Source organism: Pecten maximus, chromosome 7, assembly GCF_902652985.1.
Source record: "Pecten maximus chromosome 7, xPecMax1.1, whole genome shotgun sequence".
NCBI lineage: Eukaryota > Metazoa > Mollusca > Bivalvia > Pectinida > Pectinidae > Pecten > Pecten maximus.
In genome coordinates, this window is record NC_047021.1 from 44,177,901 (window position 1) to 44,200,578 (window position 22,678).

At 39.3% G+C, this 22,678-nt stretch overlaps 1 protein-coding gene across 1 annotated transcript in view; it reads left to right on the forward strand.

Moving 5' to 3' along the window:
- Window positions 1-719: 719 nt before the first annotated feature.
- LOC117330946 (protein Wnt-7b-like) overlaps window positions 720-22,678 on the forward strand; it is a 90,657-nt gene continuing 68,698 nt past the window's right edge. Inside the window, exon 1 of the mRNA XM_033889522.1 lies at window positions 720-1,083. Coding sequence (XP_033745413.1) covers window positions 953-1,083 — 131 coding nt within the window. The 5' untranslated portion in view covers window positions 720-952. The remainder of the gene's footprint in view (window positions 1,084-22,678) is intronic.

Here is a 22,678-nt window from a genome sequence, read left to right on the forward strand (position 1 = left end):
GACTCTTGTGTAGATTTGTAAAACACAAAAGGGATCTACAGCATTTAATTGCCGAGATCATCTGTATCCTTAAACGACTTGTAAAAGTAAGATTGCAATATACTGTGACACAATTTTCGGCCCAGAAGCCAGCGTGGTGATGTCTACTATAGTGTATGTTGACAACTTGAAGAGTGACAGCGGAAAGGAAAACATTTGTCACGCGGGACTCTAGATCAATGATACAGTAATAAGTCAGCATATTTTCTGAAATAGGCGAGGAGAGCTAACATAGAGTTTAAAACGGACTACATCTCACACGTTTTTCTCTCTCCGCGTAGTCACGGAAGCGCTTGGAAGGAATTTGATTTCATTCAACGTTTTAAAGTTCGTTTCTGATCCCGACGAACCTGTATTAGAATGGGAATTTCAGCACATTGCATACTTGTGTAGCCTTCCGCGACCTGAAAAAAAGTTACAAGTTATATAGAATTGTAAATCGTTTACAACCCACATGATAATTAGCAGTAAGTGAAGGTTGAGTATACGATGGTGTTATTTTACCTTGCGTGTCTGGCTGGCTAAACGTAAGAGGGCGAATGATATACATAAAAAATTGTAGCAGTACAATTCGGCTATAAATCTGATACCAAGAATTAAATTATATTGGAAACTATGTGGCATCAACTGCGCCCTCTATCGATAATGTGACGGGAGAGACAACTCTGGGAATTTTATTGAAGGACGAGAGCTATAAATTGTCTAGAAGATGCCTGTTTAGCAGTATGATACCACACAATTCGAGCGTTACCATTTCAGCGTTAAATGATGAAGAGGAAGCTAATTTGTCAATTAAGTTATCTTCACGTGAAGAAATGATGGCGTAAAACTAACTCATGACCAAAAAAAACGAAGGACGGATATTTTATCCGGAATTCTTTTAAAGTAAGGCCGTCGAGGATTTGGGAGCCCTATGTCCCGGTGGCCGGCCGGTTGGTTCCCTGGGGAAAGTGAACGGAATATGTGGCTGGGCCGTGGGTACAGGACTTCGTCAATCTTGTGGATAATACTAGTGTTATACATACCAACTATACACCAATCAGGGTAAGTACTGTTTTTTTTCTCTGGTTCTGTCTGTGTGTCTGTCTTTGTTTTTTTCTGATTCTGTCCGTCTGTGCGTCTGTCTATTTTGTCTCTCATTCTAGCCGTCTGTGTTTTGTTTGTTTGTCTGTCTGTCTTTCTGTCTCTGGTTCTTTCCGTCTGTGTTGTCTTTGGCTCTGCTTGTGGGTTTGTCTCTGTCTGTGCTGTGTCTGGTTGTGTCCGCCTGTGCTGTACCGGTTCTGTTTATCTGTGTTGTCTCTGGTTCTGTCTATCTGTCTGTCTGTCTGATTGTCTGTCTGTCTAGTTTTCCTCTGGTTCTGTCTGTGTCTGAAGTCTTTGGTTCTGTCTGCCTGTCCGTATTGTGTCTGATTGTGTCTGTCTACGTTGTCTCGTGTTTTGTTTGTCTGTGTGTGTTGTCTCTAGTTCTGTCTGTCTAGTTGTCTCTGGTTCTGTCTAGTTTGTCTTTAGTTCTATCTGTAGTCTGTTTTGTCTCTGGTTCTGACTGTCTGTCTGTCTTTCTTGTATCTGGTTCTGACTGTCTGTCTAGTTTGTATATGGTTCTGTCTGTTTGTCTGTGTTGTCTTTTGTTCTGTCTGTGTAGTTTGCCTCTGGCTCTGTCTGTCTGTTTTGTCTCTGGTTCTGTCTGTTTGTCTAGTTTGTCTCTGGTTCTGTCTGTCTGTCTAGTTTGTACATTGTATATGGTTCTCTCTGTTTGTCTGTGTTGTCTTTTGTTCCGTCTGCGTAGTTTGTCTCTGGCTCTATCTGTCTGTTTTGTCTCTGGTTCTGTCTGTCTGTCTAGTTTATCTCTGGTTCTGTCTGTCGAGTTTGTCTGGTTATGTGTGTCTGTCTGTCTGTGTGTCTGTCTGTTTTGTGTCTGGTTCTGTGTGTCTGTCTTGTTTGTCTCTGGTTCTATGTGTCTGTCTGTTTTGTGTCTGGTTCTGTTTGTCTGTCTTGTTTGTCTCTGGTTTTGTGTGTCTGTCTGTCTGTCTGTCTGTCTGTCAAGTTTGTCTCTGGTTCTGTTTATCTGTCTGTTTGTCTAGCATGTCTCTGGTTCTTTCTGTCTGTCTGTTTTGTATCTGGTTCTGTCTGTTTGTCTGTGATGTATTGTGTTCTGTCTGTCTGTCTGTCTGTGTTGTCTCTGGTTCTGTCTGGCTGTCCGGTTTGTCTCTGGTTCTGTCTGTCTGTCCGTGTTTTCTCTGGTTCTGTCTGTCTGTCCATGTTTTCTCTGGTTCTGTCTGTCTGTCAAGTTCGTCTCTGGTTCTCTCTGTGTATGAAGTCTTTGGGTTGTGTCTGTGTTTGTTGTTTCTAGTTCCATTTGTGTGTGTTGTCTCTGGTTCTGTCTCTGTGTGTGTTGTCTCTGGTTCTGTCTGTGTGTCTAGCTTGTCTCTGGTTCTGTCTGTCTGTCCGTATTGTGTATGGTTCTGTCTACGTTGTCTCGTTTCTGATTATGTGTGTCTGTGTAGTTTGTCTCTGTTTTGTCTGTATGTCTAGCTTGTCTCTGGTTCTGTCTGTCTGTCCGTATTGTGTATGGTTCTGTCTACGTTGTCTCGTTTCTGATTATGTGTGTCTGTGTAGTTTGTCTCTGTTTTTGTCTGTATGTCTAGCTTGTCTCTGGTTCTGTCTGTCTGTCCATATTGTCCCTGGTTGTTTCTGTGTACGTTGTCTCTAGGTCTGTCTGTCCTTGTTGACTCTGTTATTTCTTGTTCTTTGAGTTTCTTTCTATCTGAATTAACTCTTGATTTGTCTATGTTTGTCTTTGTCTGTCTGACTCCCTACACTATGACTATGTCAAACAAATTTACCATTGATGACACAATCACATTTAACAATAAGATATTTACGTATGAAAACAGAGGTCCTAATCAACCCACCATTAAATTAGACAATTGATCATGGTAACTAGTAGAGTACTCCATCACCAAACTCTTCAATGAGATAGTTGACTAGTTTAGAGAAATTATCCAGCAACTTCTCAAATGAATACCGGTAGAGACATAGAATTCCAAACCTACGAATAACACTTTTAAGAATGATAATATTGGTAGAGTACTCCAGTACTTCATCCCCAAGCTCTCTGATACCATAGTAAAGAGAGAGGTCCATATCACCCCCTCTTTATCCCCATATCCATCCCCTATCCCCATATCCACCCCCTATCTCCCACATCCAACCCCTTAACCCCACCCCAAAACCCCACGGCCCCAACTTCACCCCCTTTATCCAACCCCTTAACCCCCACCCCCACCCCATCGCCCCAACTTCACCCCCTATATCCAACCCCTTAACCCCCAGCCCCACCCGTCCGCCCCAACTTCACCCCCTATATCCAACCCCTTAACCCCCACCCCCACCCCCACCCCATCGCCCCAACTTCACCCCTATATCCAACCCCTTAACCCCCACCCCCACCCGTCCGCCCCAACTTCACCCCCTATATCCAACCCCTTAACCCCCACCCCCACCCCCACCCCATCGCCCAAACTTCACCCCCTATATCCAACCCCTTAACCCCCACCCCCACCCCCACCCCATCGCCCCAACTTCACCCCTATATCCAACCCCTTAACCCCCACCCCCACCTCACCGCCCCAACTTCACCCCCTATATCCAACCCCTTAACCCCCACCACCACCCCACCGCCACAACTTCACCCCCTATATCCACACCCCACCCCTCCCCTTAAAAATAATCTGATACAATGAAACATTACTATCAGTAATGAGTGTTACATATCCACGTTGCTATTGTAGCACTGTATCTTACAGTATAACCAGAAAACAAAGCCCTTCGGTTCTATTGTCTACATATGCCAGCATAATCCACTTTAAAATTCCACGCCGTTGGGAACACGACACCGTTTTTCTGACTGGAAATCATGTCCAGCCTGAAGTTAAGACTCAAAGCGAATCTTTAAAATTGTACTGGGAAATAGATGTTGATGAAAACGGTTTGCTGTATCTAGCTTACGACATTCAAGGGGTAGTATGGTGTAAGTTTAACATAGTGTCAAGTGTCAAAAACAATGTATATCATTAGTACATAGGTACATTATAAGGGGCCGCGGTGGCCAAGTGGTTAAGGTGTCCCGACACTTTATCACTAGCCCTCCACCTCGGGTTGCGAGTTCGAAACCTACGTGGGGCAGTTGCCAGGTACTGACCGTAGGCCGGTGTTTTTTCTCCGGGTACTCCGGCTTTCCTCCACCTTCAAAACCTGTCACGTCCTTAAATGACCCTGGCTGTTAATAGGACGTTAAACAAAAACAAACAAACATAGGTACATTATGGTAGAGTTGAAGAGGTCTCAACTTTTACAGTTTTTTTTTCTTCAGAAAAAAACAGAAGACCCAGTGATGTAGAAACATTATCCTCATTTATAAATTACCCATGACAAACTCTACGGTTTTCTTTGTGTATTTTCCTGATAGATCTAATTCTAGGAGATGCATTTCATATTTTGTACGTATATTCAAAACCTGTTAAAATAGAAACTCTAGATTTCAACATTTTTTTCCGAATCTATATTTTGTATTAATTTTGTTGATACAATCGTTTTTATGACATAATTAGAAACATCATTATAACTATTGTCCAACTGGGCATTGTTCATTTGAGTTAGAAGAACTTGCACGTGTCTATCCAGGAAAATCAATTTTAACTTTGTCAAAATATCATGCTTTGGTACTGCTTCTGTTTCATATCATTTTGATATTTTCTACTTCAACACGCATTCTAGTAGGTTTTCAAATGGTTGTGCTATCAGCAAAATCTTCTGACATAGATTTAGGTTTCATAAAATATACATTGACAATATCCTTTGTGTAAAGAAGAAAAACGTTGGACCGAGAACAGCGCCCTGTGACAGCGGGGTGAGAAGTTTCGGTTAAAAACTTGAACTCTGTGATTTCGGAAACAGCTAAACCATCACTTGAATTTACAGTGATATATGTGAAGCATATGACTTTAATTTGTTTGATTACCCCTGATGCCAAACCATATAAAATGCTTTTGATTAGAAATGCGGAAAAATACTTAACATGTGCTTTCGTTCAGTGCCAAACACATATTATGATATATTTCAGTTGACAGAGTAAAAATGCTTGGCACAATACAAGGTTCAACCTCCGAAATAAAAACAAAATAGTAAAAACGAAAGAAAGAAAAAAATATTACGGTGGCTGGAAAAGAACTTATTGCGTTCGAAGAAAGTATTGCATGCAAAGATACATGTAACCGCGTTTAGGCGCAGTGGTAATTCGTTCGAACGCGATAATTCGTTCTATCGCGTACATAACCCAAACGAATGTGTCCTGCAGTAGATCATGAGGATAGTGTAGTTTGATTAATAGCTATAGCGGGTTTTGAAGAAAAAAATACCCGTCCTAATTTGACCCTGGCTGTTGCTGTCCCCCTAGACACCCGTCTTTATATGACCCTGGCTGTTGCTGTCTCCCTAGACACCCGTCCTCATGATTCTGGTTGTTGGTGTCTCCCTAGACACCCGTCCTCATGATTCTGGTTGTTGGTGTCTCCCTAGACACCCGTCCTCATGATTCTGGCTGTTGGTGTCTCCCTAGACACCCGTCCTCATGATTCTGGCTGTTGGTGTCTCCCTAGACACCCGTCCTCATATGACCCTGACTGTTGGTGTCTCCTTGACATGTGACCTTGGCTGTTTCAAGGACGTTAACCCGCTTATGATACGCGCCGTCTAGCTTAAAAATTGTTGATGTCTCTGACTATGTAAGATGCATTCTGATAATGATAACTCTCTGTTCATTAAAACATAAACAGTTTCGTGTGATACAGAGTTAACTAAAGCACTGGAGAAGAGCGAGTATAACAATATCGTACAATTATTGACTTGCAATAAGGTCATATCATGGTCTCGGAGGGTTAATGCATAATAGATATTAACCGAAATCAAAAGTAGCATACCGGAAATATGATATGAATGACCTGATAGTTGTGTATGTCTTAAGCATCACGAAATAAAAACACACACGTGGTATGTATCCACTCCTTCAAATATAATCAATTTCCTCATTATATAAACACTGTTGTACTTGATTTTAGAATGCCGAAATTGTTAAAGGCTCGGGGAAAAATGAATTTTTTGAAATACTCAGTCATTCAGCTAATTATTGTACAATAACTATAGGAAATCTCCTAATGCATTTTCAACCAATTGTTTGACGACTTGAAGTGCTCGCTAATTGTTCTGTCACTTGCACAGGATAAATTTCAGGTATCTATCTAAGTGACAATTACTGGTCATTCGGAAGGTTTCGTTGGTCTTCAAGTTGCATTACTGAACGTTTCGCAGTAAAATCATTGCTTTCTTGTTGTACATGGCTGCCATTCACCAAGGTTTCAGTTTGTAAAATTTTGAGACGAAGTACCTTTAGATTTCTTCAGCTTTTGTTCTCAAATCAATTAGTTGCTGATAATTGATTTCGACAGAACATACATTTTAAATTAAGAACACATGGCCTGAAGTTTATGAACAAAATTGCTCAGTGGTTTCGTCGTATAGAACTTGCGTAAAAGAATCATTCCGAATGGAGAGAGATAAATAGATTATGTGAAACCTTCGGGAATTTCCACAGTTTCTTGGTCAGTTTTAGATCTAGCAAACCATACAACCCAAAGAACAGGGTTAAAGGTCAGAGGTGAAGTAGAACAAAATGGTGGACATTGCGACATCTTGGTACGCTTTGTGTCGCAAAATGTCAAAAAGGCACGCTGTCTCAATTACCACTGACAAACGCATGGACTATTGACTGGTATTAAGGTTTTAGTTATGATAGGTCATTTTAAACGAAAACATACGTCATCGAGTTACGACCTACGGTATTTATTCGGAATACAGATAAATATAACAGTTTCCGAATGGAAAATATTCCTGTATGCTGGGGCAATGGAAAATGTATATCTCGTTCCCTGTAAACCCTATCCTGTATCCTGTTCCCTGTATCTCGTAGCCTGTATCCCATAACCTGTATTCATGTTACTGTACCAAGTACATCGCTACCTGTATCCCGTACCCTGTATACTGTACCCTGTATCCCGTACCCTCTATCCTGTACCCTATATCATGTACCCAGTCTCCCGTACCCTATATTCGCATTCTGTGTCCCGTACCCTATATCCGTACCCTGTATCCCCTACCCTATATTCGTACCCTGTATCCCCTACCCTATATCTGTATCCCGTACCCTGTATCCCGTACCCTGTATCTCATATCCTGTATCTCGTACCCTGTATCCCGTACCCTGTATCCCGTACCCTGTATCCCGTACCCTCTATCATGTACCCAGTCTCCCGTACCCTATATCCGTACCCTGTATCCCCTACCCTATATTCGTACCCTGTATCCCCTACCCTATATCCGTACCCTGTATCCCCTACCCTATATTCGTACCCTGTATCCCCTACCCTATATCTGTATCCCGTACCCTGTATCCCGTACCCTGTATCCATACCCTGTATCTCATATCCTGTATCCCGTACCCTGTATCCATACCCTGTATCTCATATCCTGTATCTCGTACCCTATATATGTTCCCTGTATCCCATACCCTGTTTCCCGTACCCTGTATCCCGTACCCTGTATCCCGTACCCTGTATCCCGTACCCTGTATCCCGTACCCTGTATCCCGTACCCTGTATCCATACCCTGTATCTCATATCCTGTATCTCGTACCCTGTATCCCATACCCTGTTTCCCGTACCCTGTATCCCGTACCCTGCATCCCGTACCCTGTATCTCATATCCTGTATCTCGTACCCTGTCTCCCGTACCCTGTATCCCGTACCCTATATATGTTCCCTGTATCCCATACCCTGTTTCCCGTCCCTGTATCCCGTACCCTGTATCCCGTACCCTGTATCCCGTACCCTGTATCCCGTACCCTGCATCCCGTACCCCGTACCCTGTATCCCGTACCCTGTATCCCGTACCCTGTACCCCGTACCCTGTATCCTGTATCCCGTACCCTGTACCCCGTATCCTGTACCCCGTATCCTGTACCCTGTACCCTGTATCCTGTACCCCGTACCCTGTACCCAGTACCCCGTATCCTGTACCCTGTACCCCGTATCCTGTACCCCGTACCCTGTATATCCTCATACCTTGATGTTGTAGGACGAACACTGTCACATGCTATCTGTGGCTTAATACATCAAGTTCAGTATTTACCTAACATTCATATTTTACAACAAAATAAATTTCAAGTTGATGTAGTGTCGGCTAACGGATTGATGTCTATATATAATGAAAATATAATATTTATATACGCGCACAAATATCTTGCACGTGCAGAAAATAATTTGAAGGTTTTTTTCGATTACATTTTCTGTAGCAAACATCTCAAGATACTTTCAAGTACCCATACTTACAGTATAGGCAAAACTAATGATGGTATCCCTGCTATCGTCAGCTTGGCCGAAACCAGTCGACACACTTTAATCAATTCCGGACATTTTTCGCTGATAACTCATCCTATTTTCTTTATTATAATTAACACGGAATGATGAGGACTGCGTTCATAGCCCATAAATGCAATGCTATTCGGTAATATATACGCCTCGTGTTTTAAATCCTATCAGGACTCTGATGTGCAAAGCTTGTCACTAAACCGACAGGCGTTCTGTGCTTCCAATTTTAGAACTAAATCTAGTTTCAATCTCAGTTCTCTTCAGCCAACAAATTACTTTTTTTTTTATAAAAGCATGTCATAACTGTATCAGATTTTCTTTAATTTTTAATTCAATGGAGGGAGGAAGCTGTAAGGAGCATATTCCAGTAGACAAGGAATGGTTTTACAGGGAATGTAGTAGGTGGGGAAGTGTAGGGTATATGAAAATATTTTTATATTTGCGATTTAATAACTGTGGGTTTTTAAAAAAAAAATCTTTTGTTTTGATATTTTTGCAACAGATATGTACAAAGACGGTATCCATGGACGATGGCGTAACTCAAAGAACCATTTTTTTTATCAATCTCGTAAAGTTCGGTAACAATACACGTTTCTGGTGTGGTAGTAGTGTTAAGTGATACTAAGATATTCGTCTATGGTCCGGTAGTAGGGTAAGGTGATACTCGGATATTCGTCTGTCGTCCGATAGTAGCGTTAGCTGATACTCGGGCATTTGTCTCTGGACCGATAGTAAGCTAAAGTGATAATCAGATATCTGTTTTTGGTCCGGTATCAGGAGAAGGTATATAGGTATATATCTGGTTCGGTAGTAGGGTTACGTGATACTCCGGTACATATGTCTCTAGACGGGTAGTAGAGCTATATGATACTTTGGTATCTGTCCGTGGTCTGGTAGCAGTGTAAGGTGATATTCCGGTATATGTCTCTGGCCCGGTAGTAGGGTTAGGTGATACTCGGGTATACGTCTCTAGTCCGGTAGCAGTGTTAGGTGATATTCAGGTAAATGTCTCTGGCCCGGTAGCAGGGTTAGGTGATACTCGGGTATATATCTCTGGTCCGGTAGTAGGGTTAGGTGATACCCTGGTACATGTCTCTGGCCCGATAGTAGGGTTAGGTGATACCCTGGTTTATGTCTCCAGTCCGGTAGTAGGGTTAGGTGATACCCTGGTATATGTCTGTGGCCCGGTAGTAGGGTAAGGTGATACCCTGGTTTATGTCTCCAGTCCGGTAGTAGGGTTAGGTGATACCCTGCATGGTATATGTCTGTGGTCCGGTAGTAGGGTTAGGTGATACCCTGGTATATGTCTCTAGTCCGGTAGTAGGGTTAGGTGATACCCAGGTATATGTCTCTAGTCCGGTAGTAGGGTTAGGTGATACCCAGGTATATGTCTCTAGTCCGGTAGTAGGGTTAGGTGATACCCTGGTTTATGTCTCCAGTCCGGTAGTAGGGTTAGGTGATACCCTGGTTTATGTCTCCAGTCCGGTAGTAGGGTTAGGTGATACCCTGGTTTATGTCTCGAGTCCGGTAGTAGGGTTAGGTGATACCCTGGTATATGTCTGTGGCCCGGTAGTAAGGTTAGGTGATACCCAGGTATATGTCTCTGGTCCGGTAGTAGGGTTAGGTGATACCCTGGTTTATGTCTCTAGTCCGGTAGTAGGGTTAGGTGATACCCTGACATATGTCTCTACTCCGGTAGTAGAGTTAGGTGATACCCTGGTATATGTCTGTGGCCCGGTAGAGGGTTAGGTGATAATCTGGTATCTGTCTTTGGCCCGGTAGTAAGGTTAGGTAATACTCGGGTATCTGTCTCTACTCCGGTAGTAGAGTTAGGTGATACTCGGATACATATCACTCTATACGTGGGAGTTCCCGCAGACGAGTAGGAATTCATCAGCGCCCTATTTGATCAAGATCACCTCCACGACATAGTAAACACATCTATCTTAAATTTTACAACTTAAACATGAAGCCATATCTTCAAAATACACAGGTGTTCTTCATAAATAAATTGCGGTCGCTGTCGAGAAGTATATGTATTCACTATTCCATCCATTCCGTTTTCTGATATTTAATCGTGTATGCATGCTAAGATAATTGTATCTAGTCTTCAGTGTTAAACGACAATGGGTTTTGCGCCGGTCTTATTTACACAACTTGGCAAGCAAACGCTTAAGGAAAATCACAAGCTATCTATCCGTGTCGCACAAATAGAAATCGTCTTCAAACGAACCCTTACTGAAGGAACGCATTTAAAACGGTGCCGCGCGTTTAAAAGGACGTTTCTTAAAGTGTAATAAATGGGCGTATATCCATGTAAATGTTTCTTTTCTTGTGTTGTAGACGTATTTATTTTGTAGGAAAGTTTGAGATAGACGGTTGTAAAGAGAGGTCTCTGATGACTTCAAGAGGTTCCAGGTACAATACCTTCCCGTCTGTTTCCGTAGTTCCGTTTGTAAATGTTGGCCCGACCTTTGGTAACATTTCTCCGTAATCATTAACATCATCATAGGGACCAAACCTCCAAGTGAGAGGGATCATTCAGTGCGTGTCTATATATATTAATCATTTCCTAGTATAAATTCATAAATGACAAATTGCAAAGACCCTTCTAGAAACGCACCCGAAGGTCATGACCTTGGCGGTTTGATTACTGTATTAAGCACGTGCATACTATATACCGGTCGGGAGAATATCCTCACGCGACCAGCCCCGTTACGCCCCCACTGCCGCGCTACTGGTAAGATGAGCGGTGACGTTAAGGGTTTATGTGTCTTAATAAACCTGAGAAGATTAAATCCTATAAAGTACCCTGGATGTATACGTGGTTTATCCTGATCTGGTCGAGATCAAGTCGTAAATTCTGATAGTTAGTTACAACACGTACAAATATTATATGCTCGATTTTCCATCAGATTTGCTAGTTCTTATTATAGTGTCGTTATGGATGGAAGGCAATGAATCACCGGGGCTAAATTACAACCAAGTCAGTAATATTCAACCTAAACACAACGCAAAAATAACAAGTAACGGAAACATCTCGCCAATTTTTTCACGACTTTCAAGCGAAATAGCGTTGATTAGATTCTCTTCCTAGCGACAGAACGAAATAACGAAAACCGGAAGACACTATTCATAAAGTATTGTTTAAAATTAACCCCTGATTATGAACGACAGCTTTGACGGTTGTTATAGAAAGACATAGCTACAGTGGGGAATGAATACAATACAATACAATACAATGCAATGCAATGCAATATACAATACAATACAATAATTACAATATAATACAATATAAATACAAATACAATACAATACAATAATATATACAGTACAATGCAATAAAATACAATATACAATATAATACAACACAATACACATACAATACAATACAATACAATACAATACAATGCAATGCAATATACAATACAATGCAATAATTACAATATAATACAATAAAATACAATATACAATATAATACAATACAACACAATACACAATACACATACAATACAATACAATACAATACAATACAACACAATACACATACAATACAATACAATACAATACAATGCAATGCAATATACAATACAATGCAATAATTACAATATAATACAATAAAATACAATATACAATATAATACAATACAATGAAACTAAAGGAACTGCAGAAGACCCAGACAGTGACCCGGGGGTAGCATACCTATAGACTCCTCACACGTCTAGTGCCACGGGAGCTGACAGTGTGTGTTGAAAGGGGCGGGAACGGCCCAGGTGGCAACCGCGGAGCTCTATCCGATGTCGACCCCAAGCAGTAAATTAAAGACGAAGAGTCCGTGAAGGTACCCGTCACAGGATCAGGTGTCAGAAGACTGGAGAACTGTAATTAGCGATTTAGTATTTCATGTCTTACAGAATAATAAATAAATATAGAGAAGAGGTATACGTCTCTAAGATAGCTGTTGTAGGTATATGTACCTTCGGCAAAGCAAATACCACAGATGCTCAGGGTGGATTGTAAGACCTCTTAATTCCCGGTTGTCAAGGGGGTGTTATGGAGTTTGTCGTGCCTGTAAGACGATCGTTTATTTATGGCGGGAATTTATCATTCAGACATACTATCAATTAGTTACAAAATGTAGAAATAACTTACCTCACATTGGTATGGGTGACTATATCAAGATAGCACACAATGTTGGGGACTCCGGTTACAAGGAAAGAGACTTATTACATATACATGTATACGTCAAAAATAAAATCGGGTACGAATCCGTACCACAAGGTTCGGTCCGGAACAACCTGTACCCCATCCCCTAACATCTACAGTACCACAAAAAATTACATTTCTTATCCCCAGTGCTCAACCCTATTTTCAGGGATTAACATCCATTGGACAATATCGACAATTGTATCATCGTTCACATCATTCTTATTTCCACGCGAAGGAATCTATGTTAAGGGGATGTTAAAAACCCTTTGATGTCAGTTTTAGGATTATTACACTATAAGGATACTCCAGAATTATCTCCAAAAATAACCCGATCCTAAAAGTAATTATCTTCGCTCCCCAATTTTATTTTGCTTATTGAACACTTGTGTATGTAAATATTGAATCCATCCCTTGTTGTTTTTACTGGGCTGAACCTGCAGCGGAAGTCGATATCAATTTCAAAGAAACATTTATCATTAAATAAAAGAGGACTTGAATTGATGGTCTAAGATATTTTAAAAGGGTATTTCCGGACGCCACAACAACAGCGGCCGATCCCCTCAAACGGAAGTATCGTTGCATACATTATGCAACGTACGATGTATTTGTGCCAATCCGCCATTTGTGCCAATCCGCCATGTTTGGTTCTCGCTTTACTGATGACAGTTAATTTCATCTTTATTGTGTTTCAATCAAATTCTACCTACCGTAACAGACCAGAAACGTTTGTATTGATCTACATTCTTGACTCGATAAAACTTTCGGCTACTTAACTGACTGTCAAATTAACTTGGCTATTATTACACAAGTTCCTGTGACGTAAACCACAAGCACGACAATCTTCTCCCGGATTGTGTGACGTGATCATCGATTGGCGACAAAGAATTCACAAAAGTATCATGGGAAACCTTTCCCACAAAACTATTGAAATATGAGCAAGTTATTTCTACTGAATGATAACTTACGGGAGTGTGGCGGAGTCGTCTCCCTTCCAGACACGACAAGCATTTACAAACACTCTACAGCATATATAAGATTCTGTTAAATATATCTACCTCCAATTTTATTTATTTATTTATTTATTTATTTATTTATAGTCTAGTTAAACAATAGGAATTATGTGAGAAATGTACACTGTACTAATATATTTTCAAATATATGGTTGTCCCACGACATAAACTAATCAGAAAAAAAGTTTGGTCTAATTTACTGAAGACAACGTGGACGTTATGGCCCCATCAATGTAGCCATGGGGACGGAGACAGTTCCCAGTCAAAAATGTTCATTTGAGGGACCCTTCCGTAAACAAATAATTGATTTTGGATCTTTTAAAAACATACTATGAAAACATAAATTTAAGCACTACATTGTCTTGATATTATTCTGTGGTCGATTCAAAAGTCAGAATTTCGCAGACAAACGCCATATTGCGCGCTCCGTTTAAGGACGACGCCGACGACGCCGACGACGCCGACGCCGGGGGTACATGAATAGCAACAATTTCCCACGAGTTCGTCCCGGTGAGCCAACAAGCATTGGCCTACAAAAGTACCTTGATATGCATTTATAGTTGTTATAAATGACAGATCTTTGTAGGCAAACATAACAGCACAATATTATATTTGCCCACAGACTTCTCTCATTTACATTTGTGTCATTGCAAGGCATTTTATTGCTAAATTGCATCTAGATATATATCATCGGTTAAATTATGTCACAATTAGAATATTAATAAGAACAGTGTACCCACACGGTCCAGAAAATGTCTCTGATAGCGTGCTAGGTGTAATATATAAGTTATTAAATTTGTGATGTAAGAAAATACTTTATTGTCAATAACCACGACGTGATACCTATCTTATACACGATGTCCCTACTCAGACATCGCCCGTACTATACTTGTGCATCAATAATGCATTAGTTTCAGTATTAATGAGATATTTTGTTCTGGAAATATTTGAGGAATTTAAATGTCTACCTTTAACATACAACAAGAAAGAGCGGATCTTTAAAGGAGCGTGCTTCTTGTCCGACGGATTATCGTGTTCATTTCAACACGTGCTTGGTACAGGGATATGGGTAATCTATTTCTCACCTTATCGTGTTATCAATTGCTACCTGCTCCTCGCGCAGAGCTCTTTGATTGACGTGTGGAATTTGCATTCCAATACGATTCATTTATATAACTGTTTGAAACAGACATTTCAATAACTGTTCTGGATAAATAGATTGCTACTTCAGTAAATAGTAAACAGACACTTAATGTATTGTGATAAGCCTTTGTCAAGCACAACTTGGACTGAATACTGAGAACTGAACGTGTCCTCAAACGCGAAGAGGGTGTCTCAGCGTGTAAATATGAAGTTTACATTTCGTAATAAAACACATTTAATTGAATATGATACCAAAGTGATTTATTTTTCAGTTTCATTCCAGATTTCATTTTGGGTTGGGCTGGAGGTATGAGAATGGTGGATAGAGGTTGGGAAATGGGTCAATTCTCTGTTAGAGCGAAAATAATTTATATTTTGTAAATAATGTAGCTACATATTCAGATTTAAAAACAAAAACTGAACTTGGTATTACTTCCTTGACAAACATATTATTGAGTTTGTCTAACATGACATATGTCTGAGTCTGTCTAACATGACATATGTCTGAGTATGTCTGTATTACATGACATATGTCTGAGTATGTCTGTCTAACATGACATTTGTCTGAGTCTGTCTGTCTAACATGACATATGTCTGAGTCTGTCTGTCTAACATGACATATGTCTGAGTCTGTCTGTCTAACATGACATATGTCTGAGTGTGTTTGTCTAACATGACATATGTCTGAGTGTGTCTGTATAATATGACATATGTCTGATTATGTCTGTCTAACATGACATATGTCTGAGTATGTCTGTCTAACATGACATATGTCTGAGTATGTCTGTCTAACATGACATATGTCTGTATAACAAGACATATGTCTGAGTATGTCTGTCTAACATGACATATGTCTGAGTGTGTTTGTCTAACATGACATATGTCTGTATAACATGACATATGTCTGAGTGTGTCTGTCTAACATGACATATGTCTGAGTATGTCTGTCTAACATGACATTTGTCTGAGTATGTCTGTCTAACATGACATTTGTCTGAGTGTCTGTCTAACATGACATATGTCTGAGTATGTCTGTATAACATGACATATGTCTGAGTATGTCTGTATAACATGACATATGTCTGAGTATGTCTGTATAACATGACATATGTCTGAGTATGTCTGTCTAACATGACATTTGTCTGAGTATGTCTGTCTAACATGACATATGTCTGAGTGTCTGTCTAACATGACATATGTCTGAGTATGTCTGTATAACATGACATATGTCTGAGTATGTCTGTATAACATGACATATGTCTGAGTATGTCTGTATAACATGACATATGTCTGAGTATGTCTGTATAACATGACATATGTCTGAGTATGTCTGTCTAACATGACATTTGTCTGAGTATGTCTGTCTAACATGACATATGTCTGAGTGTCTGTCTAACATGACATATGTCTGAGTATGTCTGTATAACATGACATATGTCTGAGTCTGTCTGTCCAACATGACATATGTCTGAGTCTGTCTGTCCAACATGACATATGTCTGAGTATGTCTGTATAACATGACATATGTCTGAGTCTGTCTGTCTAACATGACATATGTCTGAGTATGTCTGTATAACATGACATATGTCTGAGTGTGTCTGTCTAACATGACATATGTCTGAGTATGTCTGTATAACATGACATATGTCTGAGTATGTCTGTCTAACATGACATATGTCTGAGTATGTCTGTCCAACATGACATATGTCTGAGTATGTCTGTATAACATGACATATGTCTGAGTGTGTCTGTCTAACAAGACATATGTCTGAGTATGTCTGTCTAACATGACATATGTCTGAGTATGTCTGTCTAACATGACATATGTCTGAGTATGTCTGTATAACATGACATATGTCTGAGTGTGTCTGTCTAACGTGACATATGTCTGAGTCTGTCTGTCTAACATGACATATGTCTGAGTGTGTTTGTCTAACGTGACATATGTCTGAGTCTGTCTGTCTAACATGACATATGTCTGAGTCTGTCTGTCTAACAAGACATATGTCTAAGTATATCTGTCTAACATGACATATGTCTGAGTGTGTTTGTCTAACATGACATATGTCTGAGTCTGTCTGTATAACATGACATATGTCTGAGTATGTCTGTCTAACAAGACATATGTCTGAGTATGTCTGTCTAACGTGACATATGTCTGAGTCTGTCTGTCTAACATGACATATGTCTGAGTATGTCTGTCTAACATGACATATGTCTGAGTATGTCTGTCTAACATGACATATGTCTGAGTATGTCTGTCTAACATGACATGTGTCTGAGTATGTCTGTCTAACGTGACATATGTCTGAGTATGTCTGTCTAACGTGACATATGTCTGAGTCTGTCTGTCTAACATGACATATGTCTGAGTGTCTGTCTAACATGACATATGTCTGAGTATGTCTGTCTAACATGACATATGTCTGAGTGTGTCTGTCTAACATGACATATGTCTGAGTGTGTCTGTCCAACATGACATATGTCTGAGTGTGTCTGTCTAACATGACATATGTCTGATTATGTCTGTCTAACATGACATATGTCTGAGTATGTCTGTCTAACATGACATATGTCTGATTATGTCTGTCTAACATGACATATGTCTGATTATGTCTGTCTAACATGACATATGTCTGAGTATGTCTGTCCAACATGGCATATGTCTGAGTATGTCGGTTTAACATAACATATGTCTGATTATGTCTGTCTAACATGACATGTGTCTGAGTATGTCTGTCTAACATGACATATGTCTGAGTGTGTCTGTCTAACATGACATATGTCTGAGTATGTCTGTCTAACATGACATATGTCTGAGTGTGTCTGTCTAACATGACATATGTCTGATTATGTCTGTCTAACATGACATATGTCTGAGTATGTCTGTATAACATGACATATGTCTGAGTGTGTCTGTCTAACGTGACATATGTCTGAGTCTGTCTGTCTAACATGACATATGTCTGAGTGTGTTTGTCTAACGTGACATATGTCTGAGTCTGTCTGTCTAACATGACATATGTCTGAGTCTGTCTGTCTAACAAGACATATGTCTAAGTATATCTGTCTAACATGACATATGTCTGAGTGTGTTTGTCTAACATGACATATGTCTGAGTCTGTCTGTATAACATGACATATGTCTGAGTATGTCTGTCTAACAAGACATATGTCTGAGTATGTCTGTCTAACGTGACATATGTCTGAGTCTGTCTGTCTAACATGACATATGTCTGAGTATGTCTGTCTAACATGACATATGTCTGAGTATGTCTGTCTAACATGACATATGTCTGAGTATGTCTGTCTAACATGACATGTGTCTGAGTATGTCTGTCTAACGTGACATATGTCTGAGTATGTCTGTCTAACGTGACATATGTCTGAGTCTGTCTGTCTAACATGACATATGTCTGAGTGTCTGTCTAACATGACATATGTCTGAGTATGTCTGTCTAACATGACATATGTCTGAGTGTCTGTCTAACATGACATGTGTCTGAGTATGTCTGTCTAACATGACATATATCTGAGTATGTCTGTCTAACGTGACATATGTCTGAGTCTGTCTGTATAACATGACATATGTCTGAGTGTGTCTGTCCAACATGACATGTGTCTGAGTATGTCTGTCTAACATGACATATGTCTGAGTGTGTCTGTCTAACATGACATATGTCTGATTATGTCTGTCTAACATGACATATGTCTGAGTATGTCTGTCTAACATGACATATGTCTGATTATGTCTGTCTAACATGACATATGTCTGATTATGTCTGTCTAACATGACATATGTCTGAGTATGTCTGTCCAACATGGCATATGTCTGAGTATGTCGGTTTAACATAACATATGTCTGATTATGTCTGTCTAACATGACATGTGTCTGAGTATGTCTGTCTAACATGACATATGTCTGAGTGTGTCTGTCTAACATGACATATGTCTGAGTATGTCTGTCTAACATGACATATGTCTGAGTGTGTCTGTCTAACATGACATATGTCTGATTATGTCTGTCTAACATGACATATGTCTGAGTATGTTTGTCTAACATGACATATGTCTGAGTGTGTCTGTCTAACATGACATATGTCTGAGTATGTCTGTCTAACATGACATATGTCTGAGTATGTCTGTCTAACATGACATTTGTCTCAGTATGTCTGTCTAACATGACATATGTCTGAGTATGTTTGTCTAACATGACGTATGTCTGAGCGTGTGTCTGTCTAACATGACATATGTCTGAGTGTGTCTGTCTAACATGACATATGTCTGAGTATGTCTGTCTAACATGACATATGTCTGAGTGTGTCTGTCTAACATGACATATGTCTGATTATGTCTGTCTAACATGACATATGTCTGAAATATGTGACCAAATGCTTATCTCATAAATCGCAGATATATTACTTTAGTGACAGCGAAATATCTCCTGTACAGCGAGCCAGGTTGCGGCGCCGTCTGGTGTCAAATCTATTGTCAACATCAACTAATACTCTCTAAACAAAATAATAATGTACACCCGCTTTTACGAAGGTCAGTTTTCCACTTCACGTGGCGAGTATCCCCTAATACGGCTATTTGGACTATTTAAATCCCAATTTCGACTCTCCCAGTAAATCTGACATCGATAACGTACTGATAAAGACGTATTTCCGGATTTATCGGATCAGCGAGAGTGACCTATAATAAACAACGACAACTAAGTTTCGTTTCATCTCGGGAAATTCTACGATAAAGAAAATGTCTCTAAGTTGGTTTGAAATTTCTGTAGATTGTTAAACCTGGCCAGAGTTTCAAAACCTCGTGAAAATCAAGAGTCTAGAACTGGATTTTGTTTTCATTATATTCAATTTCTTTTCGTAAGGAAACAATTTAAATTAAAACTAAGACATAAAAGTGTTATTTATGTTTCTCCATCAAAAACGAATAAACTTTATTGATTGATTGATTGATTGATTGATTGATTGATTGATTGATGGGTCAAAGCAAAAGTAAAGGAAGTGCATTCGATTTTAACATGTAAATAATTCGATAGCGCTGGTAACGACATACGCATTCAATTATGTATGATCTTTTACCAAAAGATTTGAAGAAAGATTTTTTTATACCAGATCTTGCATGAGTCTCCAATGACATTTCATCATGTCTATAAAACGCATAATATAAGCAAAAGTCTCTTGTTAGCTAAAATGAAGACGTGACAGATTTCATCTATTTTATTATATAAAGTGAAATGAAATTTAAGATCCTTTCCGTTTGTAAAGTATGTAGACAAGCCTTTCAATGTCATTCTCATAGCCATTGTGGTTCTTTTCTATTTCTCAATTGTAGGGTCATAAAAATCTACAAATAATGATGTCATTTTATAATCATGCTATGACGTCAAAAGACAATGTAGGTCGTCGTCGTCCTTAAATGACCATAGCTGTTTATAGGACGTTAAACAATACTAAACTAAACAAAAGACGCGTCATAGAGAGACTTACGAATCTGTTTACCAGTCAGAAACAATTTGTAATGTGTTTTTATAGATCTGCTACAGGTAGGTCATCTGGATTTCCAGCACAAGTTACTAGTTACCGTACGGCACATTTAGGGGCCATACACCTTACGAATAGATGGCTCTCGACGTGCAGACATCTCACATACCACGAGGTAGATTTACCTAGGTTCTGTCCGTATCTTCCCTATGACAAATGCTTGATCAATGATTAACAACTCGCTGTGTTGTCAGCCTTCCTGGCCAACCCCGAGGCCTTCCGAGTATGTGGCTCCCCAGAACACCTGTAGTCTAGTTATAAGGTAGTTTGACGTGGTATAGATGATACTGTTTAAGTGAATTTGTTTTGTCAAGTAGGTTAATGTTAAACGAAATGATTTTTAAACAAGTGATTTGTTTTTATCGCTATTTACTCTAAATTAAGCAAAATAAATGTTCTTGCTCTATTTCGTTTTTGCTTTCTTTTAAATGAACTTATACGTTTTAATAAATTTGAATAAAATACATGAAATAAAGATGCATTATAGTTATAGACGTTTACTGAAGGTCAATAGGTGATTTTGCTAACCACAATAGTGTATGAACCGAGGACGAAGTTATTTCGTGTATACGTGTATGATCATAGGCATGTTTACGTACATGTAACACTTACGGAATGACTTAATGAGAATCTCATCAAAGAACGAAAACGTCGAATTTTATTTCAATTAATTATTATTTGTTAACCCTACTTTAAATAACAAACAACATTAAAAAAAATATGACCCCCAAGGAGAGATCAGATATATAAGTCGTAAGTTGGAGATTAAATGTGTGAAACGAGACACCATTGATATACATGTATGTACTTCGGAGATCTATAAGTAAACATCGCTACAGACGTTCTCAATGCACTGTCTGTTCAGTCTCATCTCGAGGTATGAAATGTACCGCTGTAAAACGTGTCTTATTTATACAACTGTAGGAATAATCAATTTGATAGTCATTGACAAAGCGTTTTTATTGACTCTACAATAAATGAAATATATAAAAAGTATTCATATCGGTAGAAACATTAAAAAAAAAAGAAAAAAAAAAGAAAAGAAACAGAAATGCGCATGCGCAAAGAGAGATACAGTAACGGCGTCTGGTTACTGTCCTTTTGTTGGCCGAATCGATTGTCCCACATATATAGTCATGAATCAATCGTGACGCCCACAGATATGATATGCTTATAAGCCTGACGATATTTTATAAACTGACTCGTGCTTGAAGATGATCAATACAGCTTTTTTTGGTCAACTATTCTTGATATAATGGTTACATATATTGTACATACATGTAGCAATTCTTAACACAGCAAACATACCACACATCTCCACGAGGGTTATGATAACGTAATATTATAATGACGTCATCTCTGCAACGATAAAATCCACATTGACCTAGTTTTCCTGGTTTATGTCGACACTGTGTGTGCTATTGGACATTAGATTGAACTATTAGATATACAGCTGGCCCTTGGATTGCTATTGTATTATGTCATTGTCTGTGGGAACAATGGATTTTATTCTAACCGGACTTTTAAGAATATTAAACTCACGTTAACGACATATTTAATACATGTATATAAATGTATGGAAAGAAAATAAATTGACTGAAAGAGCTGTTAAATGGAAACATATGTATCAATAGGAATCTCGCTGAGACGTATTAACTGTTTGAAACATGGGGTATATAGTGTGTAGACTATAACACGGGGTATATAGTGTGTAGACTATAACACGGGTATATAGTGTGTAGACTATTACACGGGGTATATAGTGTGTAGACTATAACACGGACTATATAGTGTGTAGACTATAACGCGGGGTATATAGTGTATAGACTATAACACGGGGTATATAGTGTATAGACTATAACATGGGGTATATAGTGTGTAGACTATAACATGGGGTATATAGTGTGTAGACTATAACACGGGGTATATAGTGTGTAGACTATAACACGGGGTATATAGTGTGTAGACTATAACGCGGGGTATATAGTGTGTGACTATAACACGGGGTATATAGTGTGTATAATATAACACGGACTCTATAGTGTTTAGACTATAACACGGGGTATATAGTGTGTAGACTATAACACGGGGTATATAGTGTGTAGATTATAACACGGGGTATATAGTGTGTAGACTATAACACGGGTATATATGGTGTAGACTATAACACGGGGTATATAGTGTGTAGACTATAACACGGGGTATATAGTGTGTAGACTATAACACGGGGTATATAGTGTGT